Raw genomic sequence first — 24,622 nt, 5'->3', positions numbered from 1 at the left:
TTTCAGATTTAAATATCTAAAATCATGAAATTTGCAATTTTCAAAATCCTATGACCGTGAAATTGACCAAAATGGATCATTAATTTGGTAGGGCCATAACTATGTAGTCCTTACACAGCACTCAGTATCTTCAAAGCGCTTTACAAATATCCTCAGAATAACCCTGGGAGGGAGGTAAGAAAATACTATCCCTGTTTAACAGATGAGGAGACACTGAGTGACACAATGCCACTGATTCGCCCAAGGACTCAGAGAGAGTCAGCAGAGGTTAGAAGAGCATTTCTTTTCAACACAGGAGCATGTTTACTAGGGAACTCTAGGAGGTGAGAGCACGTACAGGTAGTAAAAACTAAGGGAACAATGTTAACTTTCCCAGACTAGTTTGTATATACGTTTATTGGGTTTTTTTGTGTCTATTGAAATAGCCATGTCAATTTACCTGGTACCATTATTTATAATCTGCTCGAATGTTGGACATACCACTGAAGTAGTTCTGACTGACTTCATGTCTTTCTATCAGTTGCATCTGGAACCTCGCCCAGAATTATGGTAATGAGATTTTATAACTCCGGAACATAAGAATGGCCATACTGGGTCAGACCAAAGGTCCACCTAGCCCAGTATCCTGTCTTCCGACAATGGCCAATGCCAAGTGCCCCAGAGGGAATGAACAGAACAGGTAATCATCAAGTGATCCGTTCCCTGTCACCCATGTTGGATCATATTAAAGAAGTTCTGTATTAAAATCACAAATGAGTTTGATTCCCCATAGTTTAAATTCCAGGGTATTACTAATTAAGAGGTCTCTTGGTTTTTGGTACTGCTTTTCTCCCTCTATGTGTTAAACTTGCAAGCTGCTAATTGTGTTAATACATTCTAAGACAGAGTCTGTTCTGTCAAAGTCAGATTCAGGACTCCCATAATTTGTCAGACCACTCTGTTTATTAGCAAAGCGCTTTGCTAATGCACCCAGATGTGAGCCCCTCTCTGAGGCTCAAGATAACTTATTTATACAGCTAAGCCAAAGCCAATTTAACATAAGAGACAAAAGAAAGCAGAAACTGACAAATATACATACATATCTTATTTGCATACTAACGTTTGCCAATCTCCTAGCTCAGTAGGAGCTCTAAGTTCATTAGTTTGAGGACCCATTGTCTCACACTCCTTGATGTTTCTCTTCCTGACAACTATATTTCAACAAACCCTTCAAGTAGCATTTCTTTAATGAATTATAATTTCAATATAATTCATTCTACTTTCACAGTTCTCAAAGCAATTCTTTGTAACAACAACTACTCACACAGAGAGAGACTCAAAGCAATACTCTGTAACAACAGAAACAGCACCCAGAGACTCCCCGCCCTTTTGTTGTATTCATCTAGCTTTAACAATTGTGATTAAAATAGAGAGAGAGGATGTATGTGGATGGATGCTTGGTGTGGATAATAACTGAATGATCAGGGAGATGCCAGCCTAAGAATCCAGTGTCCATCGGCTGAAGAAGGCGTCAAGTGGAAATAACCAGAGGACCCCCGGAGGGCAGAGTGGAATCCACCCAACAGCCTCAAGGATGGGAGAACCAAAGAACAAGATAACATCTGGCAGCACAGCGCCGTCAGGAATGTGCCATCTGCTGATTGATTCAGCAACAGCATGATGAAGCAATTCCCATAGACTGGCATAGAAAGAAATTCCTATAAAAATGGACTCTAGAACGTGAGAACTTTGGTGTCTGATTCTGCAAACCAACTTCCAGGAGCATCAGATGAGTATCTGACAAGGCCCTGCTCCCTCCTCATGTCCAGGCCGCCTGGCCAGTGGCTTGGCATGAGCAACTCTAAGGCTGGTAACTATGATAACAACCTTGCAGAACCTCTGTGTGTGTGTGTGTGTGTGTGTGAGAATAAATATGAGATTGAATGGAATGTTATAGCTATAACTAACTGCTTACTATGATTCTTTCTGTATTCACAATAAATGTGGTATTTTACCTTTTCCCCTTTAATAATATCCTGCTGGTTTTTATTTTATTGGTATAACACCCATTCCCAGCTTCTGGCAAACAGAGGCTAGGGACACCATTCCTGCCCAGCCTGGCTAATAGCCATTGATGGACCTATTCTCCATGAATTTATCTAATTCTTTTTTAAGCCCTGTTATAGTCTTGGCCTTCACAACATCCTCTGGCAAAGAGTTCCACAGGTTGACCGTGCGTTGTGTGAAGAAATACTTCCTTTTGTTTGTTTTAAACCTGCTGCCTATTAATTTCATTTGGTGACCCCCTAAGTTCTTGTGTTATGAAAAGGAGTAAATAGCGCTTCCTTATTTACTTTCTCCACACCAGTCATGGTTTTATAGACCTCAATCGTATCCCCTCCTTAGTCGTCATCTTTTCCAAGCTGAAAAGTCCCTGTTTTATTAATCTCTTCTCATATGGAAGCCGTTCCATACCCCTAATCATTTTTGTTGCCCTTTTCTGAACCCTTTCCAATTCCAATATATCTTTTCTGAGATGGGGTGACCACATCTGCATGCAGTATTCAAGATGTGGGCGCACCATGGATTTATATAGAGGCAACATGATATATTCTGCCTTATCTAGCCCTTTCTTAATGATTCCCAACATTGTTTGCTGAAAATTCATACCTGCAGGCTTAATTGCTGGTGCCAGGTACTGTACAACATGTCCCTGTCCTTGTCCATATTTTTGAATGATCCTTTTGTTGAATTATATGTGGACTAAGTTATTTTAAGAGATTATGTGTTAAGGTTCAATAAAACCAAATCACTTCAATTTTCTTCTTGCTCGTGTGTTTTTGGGGAAGTTTTTTTAAAATTTCAATGAACTTACAGTGTTTTCCTTTCAACAGTCTATTAATGGTTGGGTGACTTGGATCGCAGATGATAGAGAAACTTCTCGAGCCCTAATTATACATAATCACATGACTTTAAGATATGGGAAGACTGAAAATGCAGCTGCGTGAACATACTACATACAACAAGCAGAAAGGACACAATTATTTTTGCATCAGTCATACTCTGGCATTTGTGGGTTTTTTTCCCCAAAGGCGGGGCTATTTCTGTCTTTAAAATTGGCATTTGTCGTAACCATTTCAGTACAGTAACTCCTCACTTAAAGTTGTCCCAGTTAACGTCTTACATTGCTGATCAATTAGGGAACATGCTTGTTTAAAGTTGTGCAATGTTCCCTTTTGACATTGTTTGACAGATGCCTGCTTGCAGAAAGAGCAGCCCTTTGCAGCTAGCTGGTGGGGGCTTGGAACCAGGGTGGACCAGCTGCCCCCCTATCAGCTCTCCGCTCCCCTAAGTTCCCTGTGTGGCAGCCACCCAGCAGGCTACCAATTGCTGGCACTTCAGTTGTCCCTCCCCTCACTGCCATATGCTGCTCCTGTCCTCTGCCTGGAGCTGCTCCCGGGAGCCTCCTGCTTGCTATGCGGGAGGGTTGCGGGGGAAGACAAGAGGGGGGCTAATATCAGGGTGTCTCCCTGCTCCTGCCACCCGCTTACCCTATCTCCATAGAGCAGTAGGGAGACACGACAGGGGTCAGGACAGAGGGAGGTTGCAGGCAGCCGCTGCTGCTGTCTCAACTTCCTGATCTAAAAATGCAGTGTACTTAAGAGTGGGGGCAGCGTACTTAAAGGGGCACTGTGCATCTCTCTCTCTCTCTCTCTCTCACACACACACAGGGCGTGTGTGTCTGTCTCTGTCTGCCATGTTGTCTCTCCTCCCTCCATTCCTGCTGCCTTGTAGAGTGTGAGGCTACATTAACAGCAACGTGTTAACCCTCGAGGGCTCAGCTGAGTGCTAGTTCATCATTTAGCAGTAAGGCATCCCCGGGGAAATATCCCCCCCTCTGGCTCCCCCACCTCAACCAAGCTTCACAATCATCATTGCTGTGTACAGTATTAAATTGTTTTAATATTTATACTGTGTATACATATATATATATATATAAAATATAGTCTTTTGTCTGGTGAAAAAAATTTCCCTGGAACCTAACCCCCACCCCATTTACATTAATTCTTATGGGGAAATTGGATTTGCTTAACATGATTTCACTTACAGTCACATTTTTCAGGAACGTAACTACAACGTTAAGCAAGGAGTTACTGTACACTATCCTCATTGTGAAGCAAGAAACTAGGCTATGATATAAACATAGGCTCTGATCCTGCAATTGACTGCACATGGGTGCCAGGACAGCCAAGCACAGTAAACTGCAGGATTGAGATCTCACTTTCTCACAGTACATCCTCATCTTGAAATCCCTACCTCCCATTTTGGGCGCTCTATATCTTTAAGACAATAGGTGTAGATGCGGGGGAAGAGAAGCTACCAACATATTACTACTATTCACTATGTACAATGTGCTCATTGCATTGTTATTTCACCTTTCCACTCCACCCCAATTTGTCTCTTTTGTTCTGCCATAGACCTACAACATAACCTTCCTTGGGCAGGGAGTCTTTTTTTAGAACGTATTTAGACAGGGCCTACCACCGAGGAGCCCAATGCAAGGATCACAGCCTGTCAGTGCTACTGTACTGTTAAATAATAATGGGAAAGAAAGCATACACTTGTCAGCAAGATTGCCAGATTAAATACTGTACCTTTCACTTTGATACGGTATCTTTCAAGAATGTATCCCAGCATGCCTAATCTGGCAATGTTTGAAGTATAGGCATGTGCTGCTTTAAAATCCAATGCATTTTTTTTGCACTTATGAAATTAAATGAAGTGTCACTTAGATTGAACATAAATCTTATTAATAAATTAGTTATATGTTGTGAAAGGTTTTTTTATTGCTTGTCCGGACTAGTGCAGTTGTGTCTTTCCTACACTGTGTGCATGGGTCTATTTGTGAAAATGAAAGTCATGGCAGAACCATCCCTACTCCTCAACCACTAAGTGGAAAAGGAAAGAAATGAGTGCCAATGATAGGCCTTAATGCAATGCTAACAGACTAACAGTTTGCTGTTACAGGTCTGTTACAGATTTGAGCAAACTACATGTGCTCTGTAGGATATGTGTACAGGTGGGTGTAGTTTAAGGCAGCCTTCAACACTTTAAACAAATTGAACAAAATATGAATGAAGACGAAGAAGGACTGGATTCACAAAAGGACTTAAGTTCTTAACTGCCAAATTAGGTGCCTAAATCCCATAGAATCATAGACTATCAGGGTTGGAAGGGACCTCAAGAGGTCATCTAGTCCAAACCCCTGCTCAAAGCAGGACCAATCCCCAACTAAGTCATCCCAGCCAGGGCTTTGTCAAGCCAGGCCTTAAAAACCTCTAAGGAAGGAGATTCCACCACCTCTCTCGGTGACCCATTCTTGCGCTTCACCACCCTCCTAGTGAAATAGTTTTTCCTAATATCCAACCTAAATCTCCCCCACTGCAACTTGAGACCATTACTCCTCATTCTGTCATCTGGTACCACTGAGAACAGTCTAGATCCATCCTTTTTGGAAACCCCTTTCAGGTAGTTGAAAGGAGCTACCAGAACCAGGCCACATTGGGATTCACACCTCCCCCCCCAAATCATCTGCCCCGAAACACTGTAGGTACCTTAACCCAGTGCCTACATTTTTGCAGTAAATGTTCCCTAGGGGGCCTATGTTTCTTCCTCTGAGCATGCATACTACAGCTCCATGTGAGGCATCCAGATACCTAAATCCAGAGCAATGCACAAACTGGGAGAAGACAGGCATTCTTCCACTTTAACTTGCCTTTGGAGCCCAATCCAGTGAGCATGCTCATACCGCACCTACCAATTCAGGCCCCTATCGATGACTTGGAAGGGACCTCCCTCATAACTTTTTTTTACTCAGCTGGGGATTGAGAGACCCCCAAGTTCAAATTCCCCCTCCATTTGAGGGGGTCAAGGAATTTGAACGGGGACCTCTTACCTCTCGGATGAGTGGTCAGAGCCAGGAGACTGGATCCCAAGTCTCCCATGTGAGTGCTTTAACCACCAGGCTATAGAGTCACTCATGATTCCTTGCTATCTCTGGCCCAATAAATCTTTCATTATTTATCCACCATGCAACAGCTTCAACATTGGGGCACAGAGGACAAGCAAATATGAGTGACTCTGTAGCCTGATGGTTAGAGCACTCAGCTGGGAGTTAGGGCAACCAGGATCCAGTCCCCCTCCAATGACTTCTTTAATATATCCACCATGGAACAGCTTCAACAGAAGAGAATGGAGCCCCCAGTCTGAATATTCCATAGCTCAGTGGCTAGGGTGCTCACAGGAGAGGTGGCAGATCCCTGTTCAAATCCCTATTCCCTCTGAGAGGAAGGGGGGATTTTAACCAGGGGTCTCCCACATGCTCTAACCACTTGGCTAGACGTTATAAAAGGAGGACCTCCTTTCCCCCTCCCCCACAAGTGTCTTGCAAAAAAATGGCATAGGCACCTAACCCCAAGAGAGGGTTCACTGCTGAGAATCCCAGGTGGAGGGAGAGGCCTCCCTGCAGCCGTGACTTAGATGCCTATCTTAGAGGGGCAGGGTTAAGCACCCTCAGCCAGTAGGAGCCACCTTGTGTTCTGGCTTTTTGTGAATCCAATTCTCAGGCGTCTAACTCAGGCTTTATGGATCCCAGGATCTTCTAGGCATCTGGGAGTTAGGCATGGCAATATTCATAAACAAATTTAGGCATGCCGGTAGTGAATCTAGGCCTAAAGGGTTAACAGAAGACAACATACAGCAGCATTTAGGACTCCTCTTTAGCTGTTGGGCAGATGTTCTGCCTCTGAGTTGCTTATGGACAGAGCAGCTGGCTGGAGTGGAAGTAAAAGAGAAACATATATAAATGCATGTTGCACGCTGAAGACCACTCATATACAGCAGCTTTCATATGGTATAAAGAACAAGTCTACCTCCAGTAATTTGAGACCTGGGCTGCAGGTGTGGCTGAATAAAATTCAGGGGGGAAAGTGGTCATCAGATTGATTGATTACAATAACAGCGAGGAGTCCGGTGGCACCTTAAAGACGAACAGATTTATTTGGGCATAAGCTTTCGTGGGTAAAAAATCCACTTCAGATGCATTTTTACCCACGAAAGTTTATGCCCCAATAAATCTGTTAGTCTTTAAGGGCCACCGGACTCCTTGCTGTTTTTGTGGATACAGACTAACATGGCTACACCTCTGATAATTGATTACAATGTGTGGATATCACCTAACTTCTAAAATTTTATCCAGTCGCTATCATGAAATGCTACTCTCCATTGTTCCACGAAACTGGGAAACAAAGTTATCTGCTGTGGCTATGTTTTCACCCCTCGTAAAATCTAGGAGGCAGGTTCATTCCAAACTGCGGCAAGTAGCAGCTCATTCCATGTTCAGGTGAAACACTAGCCACCCAAGTGGCGACCGATTGGAGAAAATATTGGGCTTTTCATTGTTTTGTTTCATTTATTAACCATTTTTGTGGAGTTTACACTCACATTTTTAAAAGCAATTTTTATGATTTCGAGGACACGCATGCTTTAACAGCTTAAACATTCAAGGCGTCATCATGTTTGGGTTATGGCTGTTTGACCATATGAGCTATTAGTTTTATTTGCCTGGCTTAAATATGTTCTGACCACATAAAAGCAGCAAATGGCATGTATGTTTATGACAGATATTTTAGTTTTTCAGAATCTCTTGCCCTAAGTGACTTTTCACCAGCCATTTATTATGGTTTTTTGACTTAGAAAACAATTTAAAAAACATTTAAAAAAGACTGTAAACCACTATCTTGTACTCCTGAGAAGTGATCTTTATTATGAAGTCAGTGCTCTCCAATTCACAGTGCACTAATGAACCAGGCCTGTTTTGAAAGTCTGTCTGTCCTTTAGTAATGTAACCAGTAATTAAATAGCGTATTAAAAACTGCCTTTAAATAATACAAGGAAGATTAGTTTGGAAGGACTGACAAACCAGTAAAGAAAAACACAACATGGGATTGAAGTCCTCTGTAGTACACTACTAATCAGAAATTCCTACATCACACTATAGATACTATTAACAACTTTTCCAGTATTACATGGTGACATTTTATTTAGTTATTACTTAAGGTGAAGTTTTCATAGCAAAATAGTTGACTTTTATGGCTAGTCTGCCTCTGATTAAATTGAGCACCTGTAAATTACATAACCACTGGATTATGGCAAATTAGGTCTACAACAAGAACTAAAAATTTTTTATACACTAATAAAATCTATACAAAATACTTTTTACAATACTTGGATCAATCTGTAACAGTTTTTATATCTTTAAAAGTACAGAGTACATACACATTTTGGACTTTAAAATGGCAGATTTAATGCAGCTATTAAGTCTACAATTTCTAATTTAAATGCAGGTTTTTAACAGCACACATCCCAGGATGACATTTAAAAAAAATCCAACCGTTTATTGGAAGATAAAAAGTCCTTGATTTACCATATTAAAATATAATCTATCAGAAGAAGTGTGTTGATGGACAAGTTTATAGATCTTGGACTATTGCATAACTCCTATTGGCATCAGAGGAGTTTGTATATTTATTAGAAACCAGGAGTTGGATCCTTACTTCAATAAGGAAAACAATTTTAAAATTTTTCTTCCACTAACAGTCTCATTTCGTCTATGTAGTTTGGTGAATTTTTGTAAGTAGTGGTGAATTCTATAGTTCAATTTTATGGTCACTAACAAAAGACACTACAGTTCAATGGGAGTTAACTAACCAGTTAGCTAGTGTTTTAGTGAATTAGCTAGTCAGTAAGCCAAATATGCTGTGTAACTTTGATTCTTTGTAACCTCATTAAGATTTCAACTGAGCAATGGGGTTGGGGGTGGGGGGCTGCGGAGGGAGGGGAAGCTACAGAATTGTGGCCTAATATATACATAGCTTAACTGTAATAGCAGATTTAAAAAAAAAAAATCTTAGGGTACCTTGGCCCCATGACTGTAGCATTCACTACTTGGTAAGTTGTGTTTCCGAACTCCCACTACTACACCACTTAGAGCTAAATAGTGCAACCCTTTCTCTTGTTGGTGAGGACTTACACACGAATAGTTCTATGAACTATTTGTAGGAGTAAGTGCTCACCAATGTACACAATTGTCCAGAGATTATCCCTAAGGAAACACCAAACACATCTAGCTCAGTTCTGGGCCCTTTGTTTAGCTAACAACACAGCATATCTTTCTCCTCAGAAAAATATTTGTGCTTTCACTGTTCAACTTCATAGAAAGGAACTTGCACAAGGAAGCAGCATCCATTAACAAGCCAGTGTTACTCCACAAATCACCAGTGCAGGATTACTCATATAGGACAAATTAAAGTCAAGCAATTTTAAGAGTATACGGGGCAGCAGAAAGTTTTCTAATAAAATTTACACTTTGTCTATTAGTAGTTCAAATTCTCCATGTTGGCAAGATGCTTTATACACTATTTCATAAAATCCTATCTTTTAGCCAGTGTTTTGAATATTGCTATGTAAAATGTATTTTATTACCTGCAGAAGAAATAAAATACAAGATCTCCAGTCTTTCTATTGTTGAATAGTCTTAAGAAAAATATGCATTTCAGATTCCCAGCATAGGATGACAATGTAACCTGTATGAAAAGTGCACCATGAGCCAGGGCTTCTATCTATGTCCTCCATATTTGGCCACCCAGTCTGTTCTTCCATGTACTGGTTGAATTGGAGGTGGGCGGGTCAGGATATTCATGTTTTTTGCAGCTGGATTGTAAGTAGGGCCTGGTAATTGAGCACGAGCAGCTTTGGTTTTCCAAGAATAATCTGAAAGAAACAAACAAACAAAAGGTCAGAAGCAGTGGGGATGAGAAGTTACATATCTCACCATTTTAAAGGAGAAAAGATCCAAAGCTTAGCTATTTGTGACTCATGGAATTAAAAGGTGCTAACAGACCTGTGCCATTCTCAGTAGAAGGTTGTTCAGTGTGACTGATCTTGAAATACTAACTGGTTACTGCACTTGCACAATAAAAGATCTATTAAATTAGACAGTGATGGCTATATAAGGTTTCTATCGAGTCTAAAGCAAGTTTCCCAAAAAGTGTTTTTACTTACATGGATACAGGAGAGGCAAATATATTATGACGTGTCTTACTGGCAACTTTCATCTGACAAGCACCCCCCCCCCCCAATGTTCTCTGTTAAAATGTGTTGAGATTGAAATTTAGTCCAAAATTGGATTTTACAGCATATATATACACATCTGCACTGTGGACACTGTTGTCACTGAAAATGGGTGTTTACTTGTCTGATAATTGAGTCTTAACTTGTTTGAAAATATTAACTTTTTTTTATTGAGTGTTGGTCAGATTTGTCAAGAATCAAAATGGTGTCTGCTGGAACACCCACCTCTGCTGAAGACCCTCTCACTTTGTATTTCTGTGACTCTACTTCCTTGGTTCTCCTCCTCCTCCTCAGCTGAGAGCTCCTACAGTATTACTATTGCTGGATTCTCTTTCTCTCCTCCTTTCCCATCCCTCTGTTGATTGTCTCAAGCTTGGTCATTGGTCTTCCTATTTTTTCACTCTACATTTGCATCTGGGTGACCTCATTAACTCCTACGATCTCTCATAACACCTCTTTCAATCTACCTCTACATCCCTATTCTCCCAGACCAGACTTCCCACTCCATGTTTTTCTGATACTTCCTTTTGGACGTTTTGCCACTTCTCAAGCTTAACATGGTTAAAACAGAACTAAACTTCACTGCTAATCCAATTCCCTTCCTTTTTTTCCTGTGATCATTGTCAACTCTGTGCTCCAGATCACTCAAGCTCACAACTTTGAGGATATTTGTGATTCTTCCCTTTCCTTCTTTTTTCCCAGCCGTATCTCATCACTCCTTCCTCTGTGACATTCCTCAGATAAGCCCTGTCTCTTTTACTCCTAGCACTAAAAACTGTTCAATGGCTTGGTGGTCTCTCATCTGGACTCCTACTCTCTGGCCTTCCTAATTCTCTTCATTCCATCTATCCAATATGAGGCAGACAAAATAATCTCTTTTCCCTGCTGCTACAGCCAAATCGCTCTTCTCCCATTTGAATCACTTCACTTGCTCCCTGAATCTTTCAACATCAAGTTTCAACTGCCCTACATAGTTGAGGATTCATGCATTTAGAAGAGGCCACCCCAAGGAAGTGAAACTGTGGGACATATCTTCCCCTAGCACACAAGTACTATTTCCATTCTGAATTCTATTGGAGATAATGTTGATCCTTTTAGCATTAACTACTGCTCTGTGCCTTCTACCCCTCCCCAGAGGGGTTAGTGGCAACCTGGCTTCAAATTGAATTCTGATGGTAGTGGGGAAGGTGAGCAAGTAGTCATGTATGGGGGCTGGCCCTTTGCATGTATGACTTACAGTCTGGGAGCCAAATGCAAGGTTTTAGCAGTCCTTTGTTTTAGTGTCCACACATTTGTTTGTGGATTCTGATTTTCAAAACCCTAAATTCAAAGACCTTGTCACTGTTTATCATTTTGAAAAATGAGCACTTATTATGACCTCCCCTCCTGATCCACAAAACCAGGTTACAATGAAACTACTTTTACATTGAATTTCAAATTATTTTGTTATTAAAACTTCACGCTAATATTTTGATTACCTAGGAGGTACATATGTTATTTCTGTATTAGTGTCTATATTAGCAGTATAACTAACCAAGCCACAAGGCATTCCTCCTGGCACAACCACAGCATGCAGAAAACCACCAAACAGATCAAGAAGGCTGACATGGCAGAGCCAATCAAATATGATTTACACACTGAGCATTACAGTGATCCAAAGAAAGCCAGACTTGCCCATGGAGACAGCATGAAAATTAGTGTTACCCTTAAAAGGTGCTTACTCATAGAATTAGCACAGTGGTTTTCTCAAAGATATATTGCTCCAGAAGGTTGCCCAGAGTTCAATGGATATAATACCTAGCTTTGCTGAGAGAGCAAGGACATGCTCGCATGCCAAAAACCAAAGCTATATACATGCCTCTTATTGACATGACAGCACCTGAGCCAGACACGACAAAAGACTTTTTGGATGGTTAATTTTAGCTAAGCTAATTTTTTCTTTACCTTTTTAATGTCACTGATAGTGAAAAGATATGATAGGCAGAATAAATGAAAATAGATGAGAGCACAATTATTTTAGAAAATCAAAGGAAGCAACAAGCCCAGAAGCTTACGTTATAGGGAGAAGAAAGTAAAGTGCTACAAAAAAAGTAGTATTCTAACCAGAGAAGCTAGGTAGAGAAAAAAAAAATGGTTATGGCATCCAGTTCATTATTATCTGTCTGCCAACACAGTACTGTCCCCTACAGCAGTGGTACTCAAAGTGGTGGTCCGCGGACCGGTGCCGGTCCACGAGCCATCGGCTGCCGGTCTGCGCGCACATTGGGAAAAAAAATTGCCGGTCCCCCACATCAGGTAGCTTGAGAAGCACTGGCCTACAGTATGTGTTATTACAATTTTGTTCAGTCTAGTTTTAAAATGTCCCAAGCAATGGGCTTCCTCTACCTCTCTACAGAGATGTTTCCATAACCTAATTAATTTGCCAAAGTTTTTTTTTTTTTTTTTTCTTTTGAGCATCGTATTGGTCCTAAGATATGAGAAAGACAAGGTGGGTCAGACCGTGTCTTTTATTGAACCAACTTTTGTTGGTGAGAGAAACAAGCTTTCCAGCTCCACAGACCTATTCTTCAAGTCTACGTTTTTCGTCCTTGATATTTAAAATAAACCTTCCATTTCTTATCATCTTATAACTTTTCGTTATGGCCCTTGACTCACTCTAAATGATCCCTTTCCATTCTTGGCATTCACAACTTTCAAAAATGTGCAGCCATGTGTTCTCCTGTGAGTAGCTGCCTTTTCCAACCTGTTACAGACCAACATCCACAAACTGGTGAATCAAAACTCATCCCTTCTTTGTGTTTGACTTTATTAACCAAGAAACCAACAATAAGATAATGAAGTACAGCTCAAATCTGTTCCCTAGGCTTTGCTGCTCCTAGGGTTCCTACCTCAGGACTGAGCAGCCCACGCCCTAGGTCTTTTCTCTCTCTCTATGGCTATGTCTATGCTACACACTCCCTTCAGTACGTAGAATAGATACACTGCATGTACCCCAGCACAGGTATAAATAACAATGTAGACGACGAGGCATGGTTTAGGTGAATAAAGATATGTCTTAACTCTCTGGGTATGTACCCAACATGGATCTCTATAAGCCCAAGCACAGCTTACCCCATCTACACTGCTATTTTCAGTAAGTATCCCACTGCCTCCCTCCTGACAGAGCCTTTCATTGATTAGTATAGCTACATGTGGCAGTGTGAACACAGCCTGCTTTACACTGCAGCATGTCGCTACATGTATCCTACGTGACAACACCAGTGGTGTGTAGCGTAGATGTACCTTTAAGAGTCATTCCCATGTCCCTTATAGCTGTATGGAGTAATGAACCACCTGAAATAGTGAGTCAGCAAAGCATATTTCATACTTTTAGTGGGAGCAAAACAGGCCAACAGATGGGGTTTTCCAGACACCTACTGTCAGCCTGTTACAGTCCCTTTAACTGTAATGATGATTCCCACTGAGTTCCTTTAGGGCCTGATCCAATTTCCACTGAAGTCAACGGGGGGGGCCTGATCCAATTCCCACTGAAGTCAATGGGGGGGGGGGCTTTTTGTTGATTTCAATGGAACTTGGAGAAGGCCTTAAATCATTCCTCACAAGTCAGTTCCTCCTGTTCCTGATCATTTTTCCTGGTCTTCTCTGACCTCCCTCCAGTTTGCCAATATCTTTCTAGTGCCCAGAATGCGATGTCTATTACAGATGAGACGAGGTAACAAGTTATATGCAGTAAAATGTTGTATTGGTTTTAAACAGCTAAGTACATAAATACTGCAGGATAAAATGTAACGGTTCCTTTCACATATGCTTTAATACAATGCAGAACTACATCAACTGTAGTTATAGTCAGCCATTTATATTAGAGAAAATAGAAGTCAGACAAAATAGCCTAGCTACTTTGAAATTTTCTTTACCACAGCAGCATTATTTTTTGTAATATTCCACTCATCCAACACTATATTCTCATCTCAAAGCCCAAGGATTTACACGACCAACTCCCACACAATGAGATGAAAATACAACAGAATGCATCTTAAATGCCCATGCAAGGAGACCAGTCAAAACAGGCTGTTTAGCAGAGGGCCGTTTATTTAAAAAAAATTTGAAAAATAATGCTGAAATCTTTGGGGCTACTTCAAGATGGAAGCTTAAAAATTGGAATTTATTACTGATACCATATACCTGACTTTGTTAGTGGAAGATCCATGCCATTTTGAAATTGTAATCAGTCAGATCCGCAGTAAATGTCAGTCAGCATAGCTTCATTGTGTTATGTCAATTTACACCAATTGATTTACACCATTATAGATCCAGTCCAACATATCAAGTGGAAAAAGAAAGAAAGAAAGAAAACCCTCTTAAAAGCCCTCCTTGGAAATTATGGGAATTGAACATCCTTCCCTGTGCCTATGGTGCAGTACATGATAGGGTTACAGAGATGCTTCTTACCTGATGCTGATGCACCAAGAGGAGCCAGTTGTATCCTTTGTCCAGCTGATCCAACTTCTTTTTTATGAAAGGAAGGGATATATCCTCCAGACGGGTTGTAAGCAGCACCTACAAAGCCAAGATTTTCATAGAATCATAGGACTGGAAGGGACCTTGAGAGGTCATGGCAGGACTAATTATCTAGACCATCCCTGACAGGCGTCTGTCTAACCTGTTCTTAAAAGTCTCCAGTATGGAGATTCCAAAACCTCCCTAGGCAATTTATTCCAGTGCTTAACCACCCTGACAGTTAGGAAGTTTTTCCTAATGTCCAACCTAAACCTCCCTTGCTGCAATTTAAGCCCATTGCTTCTTGTCCTATACTCAGAGGTTAAGAGAAACAATTTTTCTTCCTCCTCGTAATAATTTTTTACATACTTGAAAACTGTTATGTTCCCTCTCAATCTTCTCTTTTCCAGACTAAACAAACCCAATTTTTTCAATCTTCTCTCACAGGTCATGTTTTCTAGACCTTTAACCATTTTTGTTGCTCTTCTCTGAACTCTCTCCAATTTGTCCACATCCTTCCTGAAATGTGGAGCCCAGAACTGGACACAATACCCCAGTTGAGGCCCAATCAGCGCAGAGTAGAGCAGAAGAATTACTTCTCGTGTCTTGCTTACAACACTCCTTCTAATACATCCCAGAATGATGTTCGCTTTTTTGGCAACAGCATTACACTGTTGACTCATATTTGGCTTGTGGTCCACTATGACCCCCAGATCCCTTTCCGCAGTACTCCTTCATAGGCAGTCATTTCCCATTTTGTATGTGTGCAACTGATACTTCCTTCCTAATTGGAGTACTTTGCATTTGTCCTTATTGAATTTCATCCTATTTACTTCAGACCATTTCTCCAGTTTGTCCAGATCATTTTGAATTTTAATCCTATCCTCCAAAGCACATGCAACCCCTCCCAGATTGGTATCATCAGCAAACTTCATAAGTGTACTCTGTATGCCATTATCTTAATCGTTGATGACAATATTGAACAGAAACAGCCTCAGAACTGATCCCTGCAGGACCCCACTCATTATGCCCTTCCAGTGTGACTGTGAACCACTGATAACTACTCTTTGGGAACGGTTTTCTAACCAGTTTTGCACCCACCTTATAGTAGCTCCATCTAGGTTGCATTTCCCTAGTTTATTTTTGAGAAGGTCATGTGAGACAGTATCAAAAGCTTTACTAAAGTCAAGATATACCACATCTACCACTTCCCCCTATCTACAAGGCTTGTTACCATAGCAAAGAAAGCTATCAGGTTGATTTGACATTTTTTTTTTGACAAATCCATGCTGACTGTTACGTACCATCTTATTATCTTCTAGATGTTTGCAAATTGATCGCTTAATTATTTGCTCCATTATCTTTCTGGGAACAGAAGTTAAGATGACTGGTCTGTAATTCCCTGGATTGTCATTTCCCTTTTTATAGATAGGCACTATATTTGCCCTTTTCCAGTCTTCTGGAATCTCTCCCATCCTCCATGACTTCAAGGATAATCGTTAATGGCTCAAATATCTCTTCAGCCAGCTCCTTGGGTATTCTAGGATGCATTTCATCAGGCCCTGGTGACTTGAAGACGTCTAATTTGGCTAAGTAATTTTTAACTTGTTCTTTCCCTATTTTAGCCTCTTCTGATCCTACCTCATTTTCACTGGCATTCACTACGTTAGATGTCCATTCACCACCAACCTTCTTGGTGAAAACTGACACAATGTAGTCATTAAGCACCTTTGCCATTTCCACATTTTCTGTTATTATTCCCCTCCACACACACTGAGTAACGGGCCTACCCGGTCCTTGGTTTTCCTCTTGCTTCTAATGTATTTGTAGAATGTTTTATTGTTACTCTTTATGTGTCTAGCTAGTTTGATCTCGTTTTGTGCCTTGGCCTTTCTAATTTTGTCCCTACATACTTGTGTTTTTTCTATTCATCCTTTGTAATTTGACCTAGTTTCCACTTTGTGTAGGGCTCTCTTTTGATTTCTAGATAATTGAAGATCTCCTGGTTAAGCCACGGTAGTCTCTTGCCATACCTCCTATCTTTCCTATGCAGTGGGATAGTTTCCTCTTGTGCCCTTAATAATACCTCTTTGAAAAACTGCCAGCTGTCTTCTGTTGTTTTTTCCCCTAGACTTGCTTCCCATGGGATCTTACCTACCAGCTTCCTGAGTTTGCTAAAGTCTGCCTTCTTGAAATCCATTGTCTGTATTTTGCTGTTCTCCCTCCTACTATTCCTTAGAATCATGAACTCTACCATTTCATGATCACTTTCACCCAAGCTGCCTTCCACTTTCAAATTCTCAACAAGTTCCTCCCTATTTGTCAAAATCAAACCTAGAACAGCCTCTCCCCTGGTAGCTGTCTCCACCTTCTGAAATAAAAAAATTGCCTCCAATACATTCCAAAAATTGTTGGATAATCTGTGCCCGGCTGTGTTATTTTCCCAACAGATGTCTGGGTAGTTGAAGTCCCGCATCACCACCAAATCCTGTGCTTTGGATGATTTTGTTAGCTGTTTAAAAAAAAACCTCATCCACCTCTTCTTCCTGGTTAGGTGGTCTATACACTGATGTACAAAGTTTTAAACTTTTGAGCTTGATTCAGGCAGCCAACAGATCTTTACTTGCTCTTCATGGTCACTTTAAAGCTTATTTATGGTACAACAACCATGCAAAGTATCAATTTTATATAAGAAACTGATATCTGTTTAGAAAATGTGTGTATGCATCTTTACTTAGAGTCCAGCTAGGATACAAAGGTCTAATCTACACTACAAAGTTAGACTGACTGAAGTCGACTTGTTTCGATCTAGTTGTGCATGTCTGCATCTAAACCTCTCCCCCACTGATCTAACCACCACATTACAGTGACACAATAACATCACCTTACTGAAAGATGCAAAAGCATGCTCCACCTTCCATCGACACAGTGTGAGAGTAGACATTGAATCACATGTGTTGACCCTAACAGTTCTCCTGCAGCCATCCCACAATGCCCCTATTTCTGTGCCAGTGGTCACTCTGGTCACAGTTTGGAACTCCACTACCCAAGAGACAGAGACTGGAACCCACCCTCTCTCTTTAAAATCCTCAGCATGTTTTTGAAATGCCTTTTCCTAATTGCCCATCCTGATGAGCACACCTACAAGCTCACTTCTGTGAGCATGCAATCATGCCAGCCCACACACATTCCTGTCTGGAAGAGCTACTGGACACATTCCTGCCTGGAGCAGGAAAGAAGTCATGGATCTCTTTGGCCTCTGAGGAAAAGAGACTGTACAAGTACAGTGAAAGACCAGCAAGAGAAACAGACATCTATGAGCAGACTGCACAGGCTAGTCTCAGCTCTGTTGTGCCCTCCCCACACCTCCCTGTACAGGAGTCAGCAAAAGTGGTACTCTTTCTGCCAACCTCCTCAGCTCTCCATTCAGGGCAGGGCTGAGAGCAGCTGAAACAATACATGCTTCCCTACCTCCCCAACCCATCCCACACCGAAATGCAGATCAATAAAGAATGACACAAAAGTCCAGATGAAGGATAAATCTTTAACAAAACATGGCCCTGGGACATTACCCAGGGTACAATCTGGACTGTTGGATAGCATGTCCCCTCAGTTCTCCTGCCTGGGGTCCGTTTTACACTGCTTCACTATGAGAGCAACCACTCCTAGCCTGCTCACACACAGCCTCCAGCATGTAAGTTACCCCCAGCTATACTGCAAGAGTGCTTCAGCCAGCCAGCCATTCTTGAATTATACTGTAGATCAGCAGTTCCCAAACTTTTGAGGGTCATGACACCCCTTATCCCTGTCTGCACCCCCCCACACACCCCTTGGAGCTGGGGCTGGGAGTGGGGCTGCAGCTCAGGGGGCGGAGGGGTGGGGGAAGAGGACAAGGATAACGGCGCTGGGGTTGGGACCGCAGCTGGGGGTGGGTCTGGGGCCGGGAGCAGGGCTGTGGCCAGGGACAGGAACGGAGCCACAGCTGGGCTGTGGTGGGGGCTGGCAACTGGGCCCGCAGCCAGGTGCGGCTCTGCTCCCGGCCTTGTCCACAGCCTCGGCCATGGGTCGGGAATGGAGCCATGACCAGTGGCTGAAGTTGGGTGCTGGTGCGGGGGGTGGGAGTAGAGCTGCGCGAAGGCTGGAGATGGAGCCAGGCACAGGACCAGGAGCCGGGAATATGGCTGGAGACAGGACTGGAGCAGAGCTGGGGGCGGGAAGGGGTTAGGTGGTGCTCCATCCCCGCATCCATGGGGGCTGACCCAGACCCCACTGCTCCACATTCCTCCACACCTCCCTAGGGAGATGCGCCCCACAGTTTGGGGAAGCTGTAGAGCGACACCAGCAAAGTCCCCATCCCAGACTTCCCCCAGAAATCTGCATCTTGTACTGCCAGTACCCTCCTTGACAATAAAAGTTCATATAAAGTCTGTCATTTCATTAATAGACTCTGTCATGGTATCAGCATATGTAAGGGTGTACCAGGATGTGACCCCTGCCCCTCACAATGCATGCATGGCTCCTCATGCAGGGCATAGCCATTGAGCCATCTGAAGCAAGTAATGGAATAATCCAAAAATATGAAGAGCTGATATTATATTCCTTAGGTATTATGCACCTGTTGTGCCAGAAAACAGTCCACAGGCTCTGTGATGCTTGCAGTGAGTACTGTGTGAGGCATTCTGTTTCACATCAATATTCTCCACACTCTTACACTAGTGTGATTTCACTGCAGTAAATGCAATTACATCAACGTAAAATCAGTGTAACCAGGTGGAGTTGCTCTGCACAGTTGCAGCTAGCATCTGCTTAGCAAGCTGCAAAAGTATAAAAACATCTGGCGTAGATGCATGTGCTTCTCCCCTAGAAAACTTCATACCCATTTCCCAGCAATACTGCAGTCACACAGGTGGCAGAACAGAGCAAGTGTTAATGTAGACAGGATTCGCTGCATCATGAAAATGTGCATGTGAAGCAGCCCTAGTGGAGACAAAAGTCCTATAAATGCTGACACTGTAAGCACTATGTCATGGACACTTGCTCTGACCTTGACAACAACAGGACTCTCTTGCATACACTGGTGTTAGCAACTTTGGAACATTTTGGCCACGTAATTTTAGTGTGCACACAGCCTTTTATATTATCAGAGTTTATCTGTAGTACAGAAAAATACTTATAAATTTCCCCCCATTATTTTCTCTTCTCCTTCTACTAGGAACTCTCTGTCTTAGTGGAAGAACATAGCAGATCAATACTTTCCCACCACCAAATTGTTAAAAACACCAACCAACATTTTAACTGAATAATTTAAAATTCATAAGACATACTCCAAAGCAGAGAGCTAAGCAAGGGTGTGCCTTAGTACAGCACCAGTGCTGTGGTGCTTAAGGCACTTGGCTGAATGCAGCACACCAAAAGCCTATTACTGCAGAAGCTGTTGTGGTTTATTATTATGGTGGTGAAATACTCTCTGGCTTCAGAACAGGGCTAGCACCAGGGCACAAAGATTCTAACAAGTCAGAAAGCCTTAAATATTATTTAATAACTATATGTCAAATTTCTGTCCTCAGATTTCCAAGGCTGCACTAGTGTAATTGAGGACAGCCTACTGGGTGGTTTTCAAGTTGACCTAAGTCCTAGGGAAATGACTGCCTTCCCCTCCCACTGTCACAGGACCGCCTCCACTAAGGACTTGATCCTGAACCCACTGAAGTACACAGTAAAGCTCCCATTAACTTTAATGGGGCAGGATCAATAACTAAGCATGTTTACTAGAGCTTGACAGATAGAAAAAAGATGTGGCCCAGTATTTCAGTATGAAACACTAAAAGAATTCTTTAAATATGTTCATATATTTGGAGTTCACCTGCTTGACACAAACTACTGTGGGCGAAGTTCACAATGGGGAAAATCCTTCAGCGTGCTCCATGCGCAAGTAAACAATCGCAGACTGACTGACCCCAGCTGTGTCCTCAATCCCCCCTGCCATTATAAGAGAGTTTATGGAGCACAACTCAGCGGCAAGCAGATCCCCTGCATTCCCTCCTCTCACCATATCCCTCCCCCCTGCACAGCAAAACCAAAATGATCCCTCTGCAACTGGGATCCCTCACTTTTACAGGGAGGGCAGGGTTTGCCACAACATGGAATAATAGCGATTAAAACTGAAACAAAAGTGTAAGATCATTTGGAATGCATTATACAAGAGCAACTGTTACAAGAAAAGCAAAATAAGAAAATGCATGACATAACTATGCAACCTGCAAAGAATCATCTATCCCAAGCTATAATTGCCATAAATTACCTTTTGGTGCCTCTAAATTTTCATTCAACCTTTCTTTGCATGATAGTTTTTCAATTGGTTTAATTATGTTTTCTTCTGCAGAGAAGGCAGAAGAACGAAAGAAAGAACGAAAGAAAGAAAGTCCTTCAGAAAATGTAGATGAAGAATTGATTAGGTGATTTGTAAATAGAAATAGGGGAAAACACTGAAATCAAAACAGGTGAGAATGAGTGTTTAAAGTACCTTTATAACTATGACTTCAGACCTATGTTTGCAAAAAGGCCTTACCCTAAAGTAGGAAATGGTGCTACTGAACTCACCACCAGGCTTCTACTCAAGGGAAGCAGAATATAATTGATCACCAATGTAAATATAATAAATCACTCAAGCATGGTTAGCTAGTCAGACTGCAGGCCTAACTGAACCTAACCCTATAATTCTGCATAGAGAGAGTGCCTCATCATTTGAAACTAACCTGCTCTTAAATTGTTATGTTTTATGGTTACACTGAGGGAAAGGAAAAATACCATTCCAAAGTAACAAACTTAATTTGGTTAATTTCATCAGTTAAGGGGCAATGACAACTTGAAATCTAATAAGTAAAAAAAAAAAATTAATGACTTAAAAAAAAAGGAGTTTCAGTGGCCGTACCTGCCTTTGGGACCCCTGCCAATGTCTGTGTTTTACCAGACATATTTTCATCTGTCTTTCTTAAATGCGTTTTACCCTGGTTTTGGTGTATAAAAGAGCCAGACAAGAAGCTGATGAACTATAAAGGAGAAATGGTGAAAATAGCTTTGGAAAGTGCTATCAAATGCACAAAGTAAACAAACAGAAAATAAATAGTATTTCTTCTCTAAATTCTTTCAGTTATAGTTATTGGAGGTAAAATTTTCCAGACAGAAGTGGGATTTTTAGGTTGATTGTGTCCATTTCATACATTTCATTTCATTATACATATATATATATATAATGCATTGATTTTTAGTTTATCTGGAACAGAATTATTCAGCTTCATTTCACATTCTTATAGCCTGGAGCTGTGATCTTGTCCGATTTCATAAGCTAAAATGGATTCAGGCCGGTCACTTCTAGGACTGGAGACCTTCAAGAAAAGCCCAGGTATTCGAGGAAATAGGTCCACTGGTTCTTTAGATGGCAGTCTCCTACCAATCAATACTGAAGCATTACCCCATCATGTTATTAAGGGGGAAAGTACTGTTGATTGAAGGGGTCTTCTTTCAATAAAAGGTTAAAGTGAAGTCACTGAAAATGCCATGGCACTATTTAAAGGAGAAAGGATGGTTCAGTGGTTCAGGTGCTAGCCTGAGACTGCAGACCTGACCATGCTCCACTGAAGACTCACTACTTGTCCTAAATGACTTGCCCAAGGTCAAGTTTTTCAAAAGTATTTAGGTTTAGAGATGCAGAGACGTGCCTACTGGGATTTTCCAAAGCACCTATGCAAGTTAGGTATCTAACTCCAATTTATTTCAATGGAAGTTAGGTGCTTAACCTGCTTCAGCATTCTTGTAAATCCCCCTAGGTGCCGCTCTGCATCTTTATGCATCTGAATACTTTTGAAAATCTGGCCCTTTGTCTTTCTGTCTGCCTGTCTCATGTCCCCATTTGTAGCATAGGGATAATAGCACCACAGGGGTATTGTGAGGATAAATACATTTTGAGGTGCTCAGAAACTATAGTGAAGGGGTCACGTAAGTACCTATGATAGATATTTGAAAGAGATGCCCCTCATATTGTGTGAAAAATTCCAGTGTGGGTAATGCCCTTCTTCCTACCAAACACGACTCATGTAATTTCAGACAGATAGTATGTGCTTCACTTTCAAAAAGAAAACCCTGTATTGTTGATGGCACAGATTGGCTACCACACTCCCCCTTATTAGACGGGGCATTGCAGTTGCGAGGAAGTGAGACCTCTACATAGTATTTAAAACTCAAAGATCCTTCAGGATGAAGACTGCTACAAAAATTTTAGGGCCAGATATTCAGTTGATGATGTAAATCAGCATAGCTCTGTTGAAGTCAATAGAGGAACACCTAACCACACCAGCTGAGAAACTGGTTCTAAATTATTACTTTATTATCTAAAATCATAAAAAAGTAACAATGTGGTCTTATGGATAGAATACAGGGCTGGGAATCTAAGAGCCCTGGTCTCTAGTCCTGGCTCTGACATTAACTTGCTAAGAGATCTTAAACAAGTCACTTCACCTCTCTGTGCCTAATTTTCCCACCTGTAAAATGGGGATACTGTACTTATCATATAGTTCAGTAATTGTGTGATGCTTAATCAGTGAAAGCCAGACTCTGCCATCCTTACTCATATTGTGAAGTACATTACTCCAACAACCTTATTGAAGAAAGCAGGATTACTCGTGCAGTAAAGTACTATTTTGTTTGAGGAAGGTTGGCAGGCTCAATGTTTGAGAACTGCTTTGAGATCTGCAAACAAAGCACTCTGTAAACATTATTTTTATGATATGAGCTCACACCAAGCATCTTTTTTTTCTTTTTTTTCCATATGAGGAACTGCTCTTTTACCCAATGTTCCAGTTCAAATTGACTAGGAATAATAAGGTCAAATTACTTGCTTAAATTAACACAATGAGTTAATGGCTCTGATGGATTAGAACTCAAATTCTTCCTGGCAGAGCTCCATAATTGGACTTATATAGCATGTACTTTCTCCACACCCTGAAATGAAAATATATACCTTGGCATATAAATATAGAGTACACTGTTCTTTTCAGGGGATACACGTTAGAAGAGAAAAGCAAGAACACAGTGAAACAATTGGAAGCTAGAAGACCTTACCTAAATTAATTTTAAACAATAAAAATTAACACAAAATAATCCAGTATATACACAATTGTACTTATTGTAATTATGAATTACCTGCATTCGTTCTGTTAAAAGACAGACCTCCTCCAGTAGGCCCTAGTGGTTTAGAAAACAATGAATTGTTCCAGATTCCTTGAGAGCCTTCTTTACTGGCTGCTACTAAGGAGACATTCTTAGGATTTACACCTTGGAAAAGCAATAATTTTAAAGAGTGTGAATGTCAACTTCAAAAGGCAACGTATTAAGCACTTAAAATCTCAAGAATGGAAGAACACCTTGACAGTACATGAAAAGTATTTAGACTTTACATGATGTTACAAAGAACTAAAACTTTTTTCCTATAACTCAAAGAACAATGCACACTGCTTAGGTTTTACAACTGAACCCTAAAAAGACTAGTACAGAGAGAATTGTAATGATCAAATATATAAGATAAACTTTTAACAGCTCCAGAGACAACTGATCTTAACTTTGTAAAAGTCTGCCTTAATGTGAGCTACTATAGTTAAATGAAAGTCAAACAAAATACTAAAAATGTAGTAAAGTTTTTATGGCAATCAAGTAATTAACAGCCATTTGTTATGTACATAAAAGTTAAATTATGTGCTACCAAGTGCTGTATTTCCCATACAATGGAAATATAAAACCATTGAACAGTTACAACCACAAAAGGGGTATGCAAAATATTAGGCTTCCTGCGACTAAAAGAAAAACTGGTACTGTATTTCTAAAACACAGATGTATTGAAAGAGGTGGATGTGATTAAACAGCATGAAAGCAGCACCCAGATCTAGCAGAATTAAAGTAACAG

The 24,622-nt window shown here is 41.1% G+C and overlaps 1 protein-coding gene across 3 annotated transcripts in view; it reads right to left on the bottom strand.

The window, feature by feature from the left end:
• Window positions 1–9,655: 9,655 nt before the first annotated feature.
• Window positions 9,656–24,622, bottom strand: part of MAK (male germ cell associated kinase) — a 49,632-nt gene continuing 34,665 nt past the window's right edge. Inside the window, exons 11-15 of one of the 3 annotated variants that reach the window (XM_077809118.1) lie at window positions 23,866–23,997; window positions 20,969–21,043; window positions 16,936–16,950; window positions 14,620–14,727; window positions 9,656–9,810 (exon numbers count right to left, since the gene is read on the bottom strand). In XM_077809118.1, the coding sequence (XP_077665244.1) occupies window positions 9,656–9,810; window positions 14,620–14,727; window positions 16,936–16,950; window positions 20,969–21,043; window positions 23,866–23,997 (485 nt within the window). The remainder of the gene's footprint in view (window positions 9,811–14,619; window positions 14,728–16,935; window positions 16,951–20,968; window positions 21,044–23,865; window positions 23,998–24,622) is intronic. The other 2 variants (XM_077809119.1, XM_077809121.1) reach the window with 2 other exon arrangements.

Source organism: Eretmochelys imbricata, chromosome 2 (assembly GCF_965152235.1).
Source record: "Eretmochelys imbricata isolate rEreImb1 chromosome 2, rEreImb1.hap1, whole genome shotgun sequence".
Taxonomy (NCBI): domain Eukaryota; kingdom Metazoa; phylum Chordata; order Testudines; family Cheloniidae; genus Eretmochelys; species Eretmochelys imbricata.
Note: the sequence above shows the minus strand (reverse complement) of the source record. Positions and strands in the feature narration are given on the sequence as shown.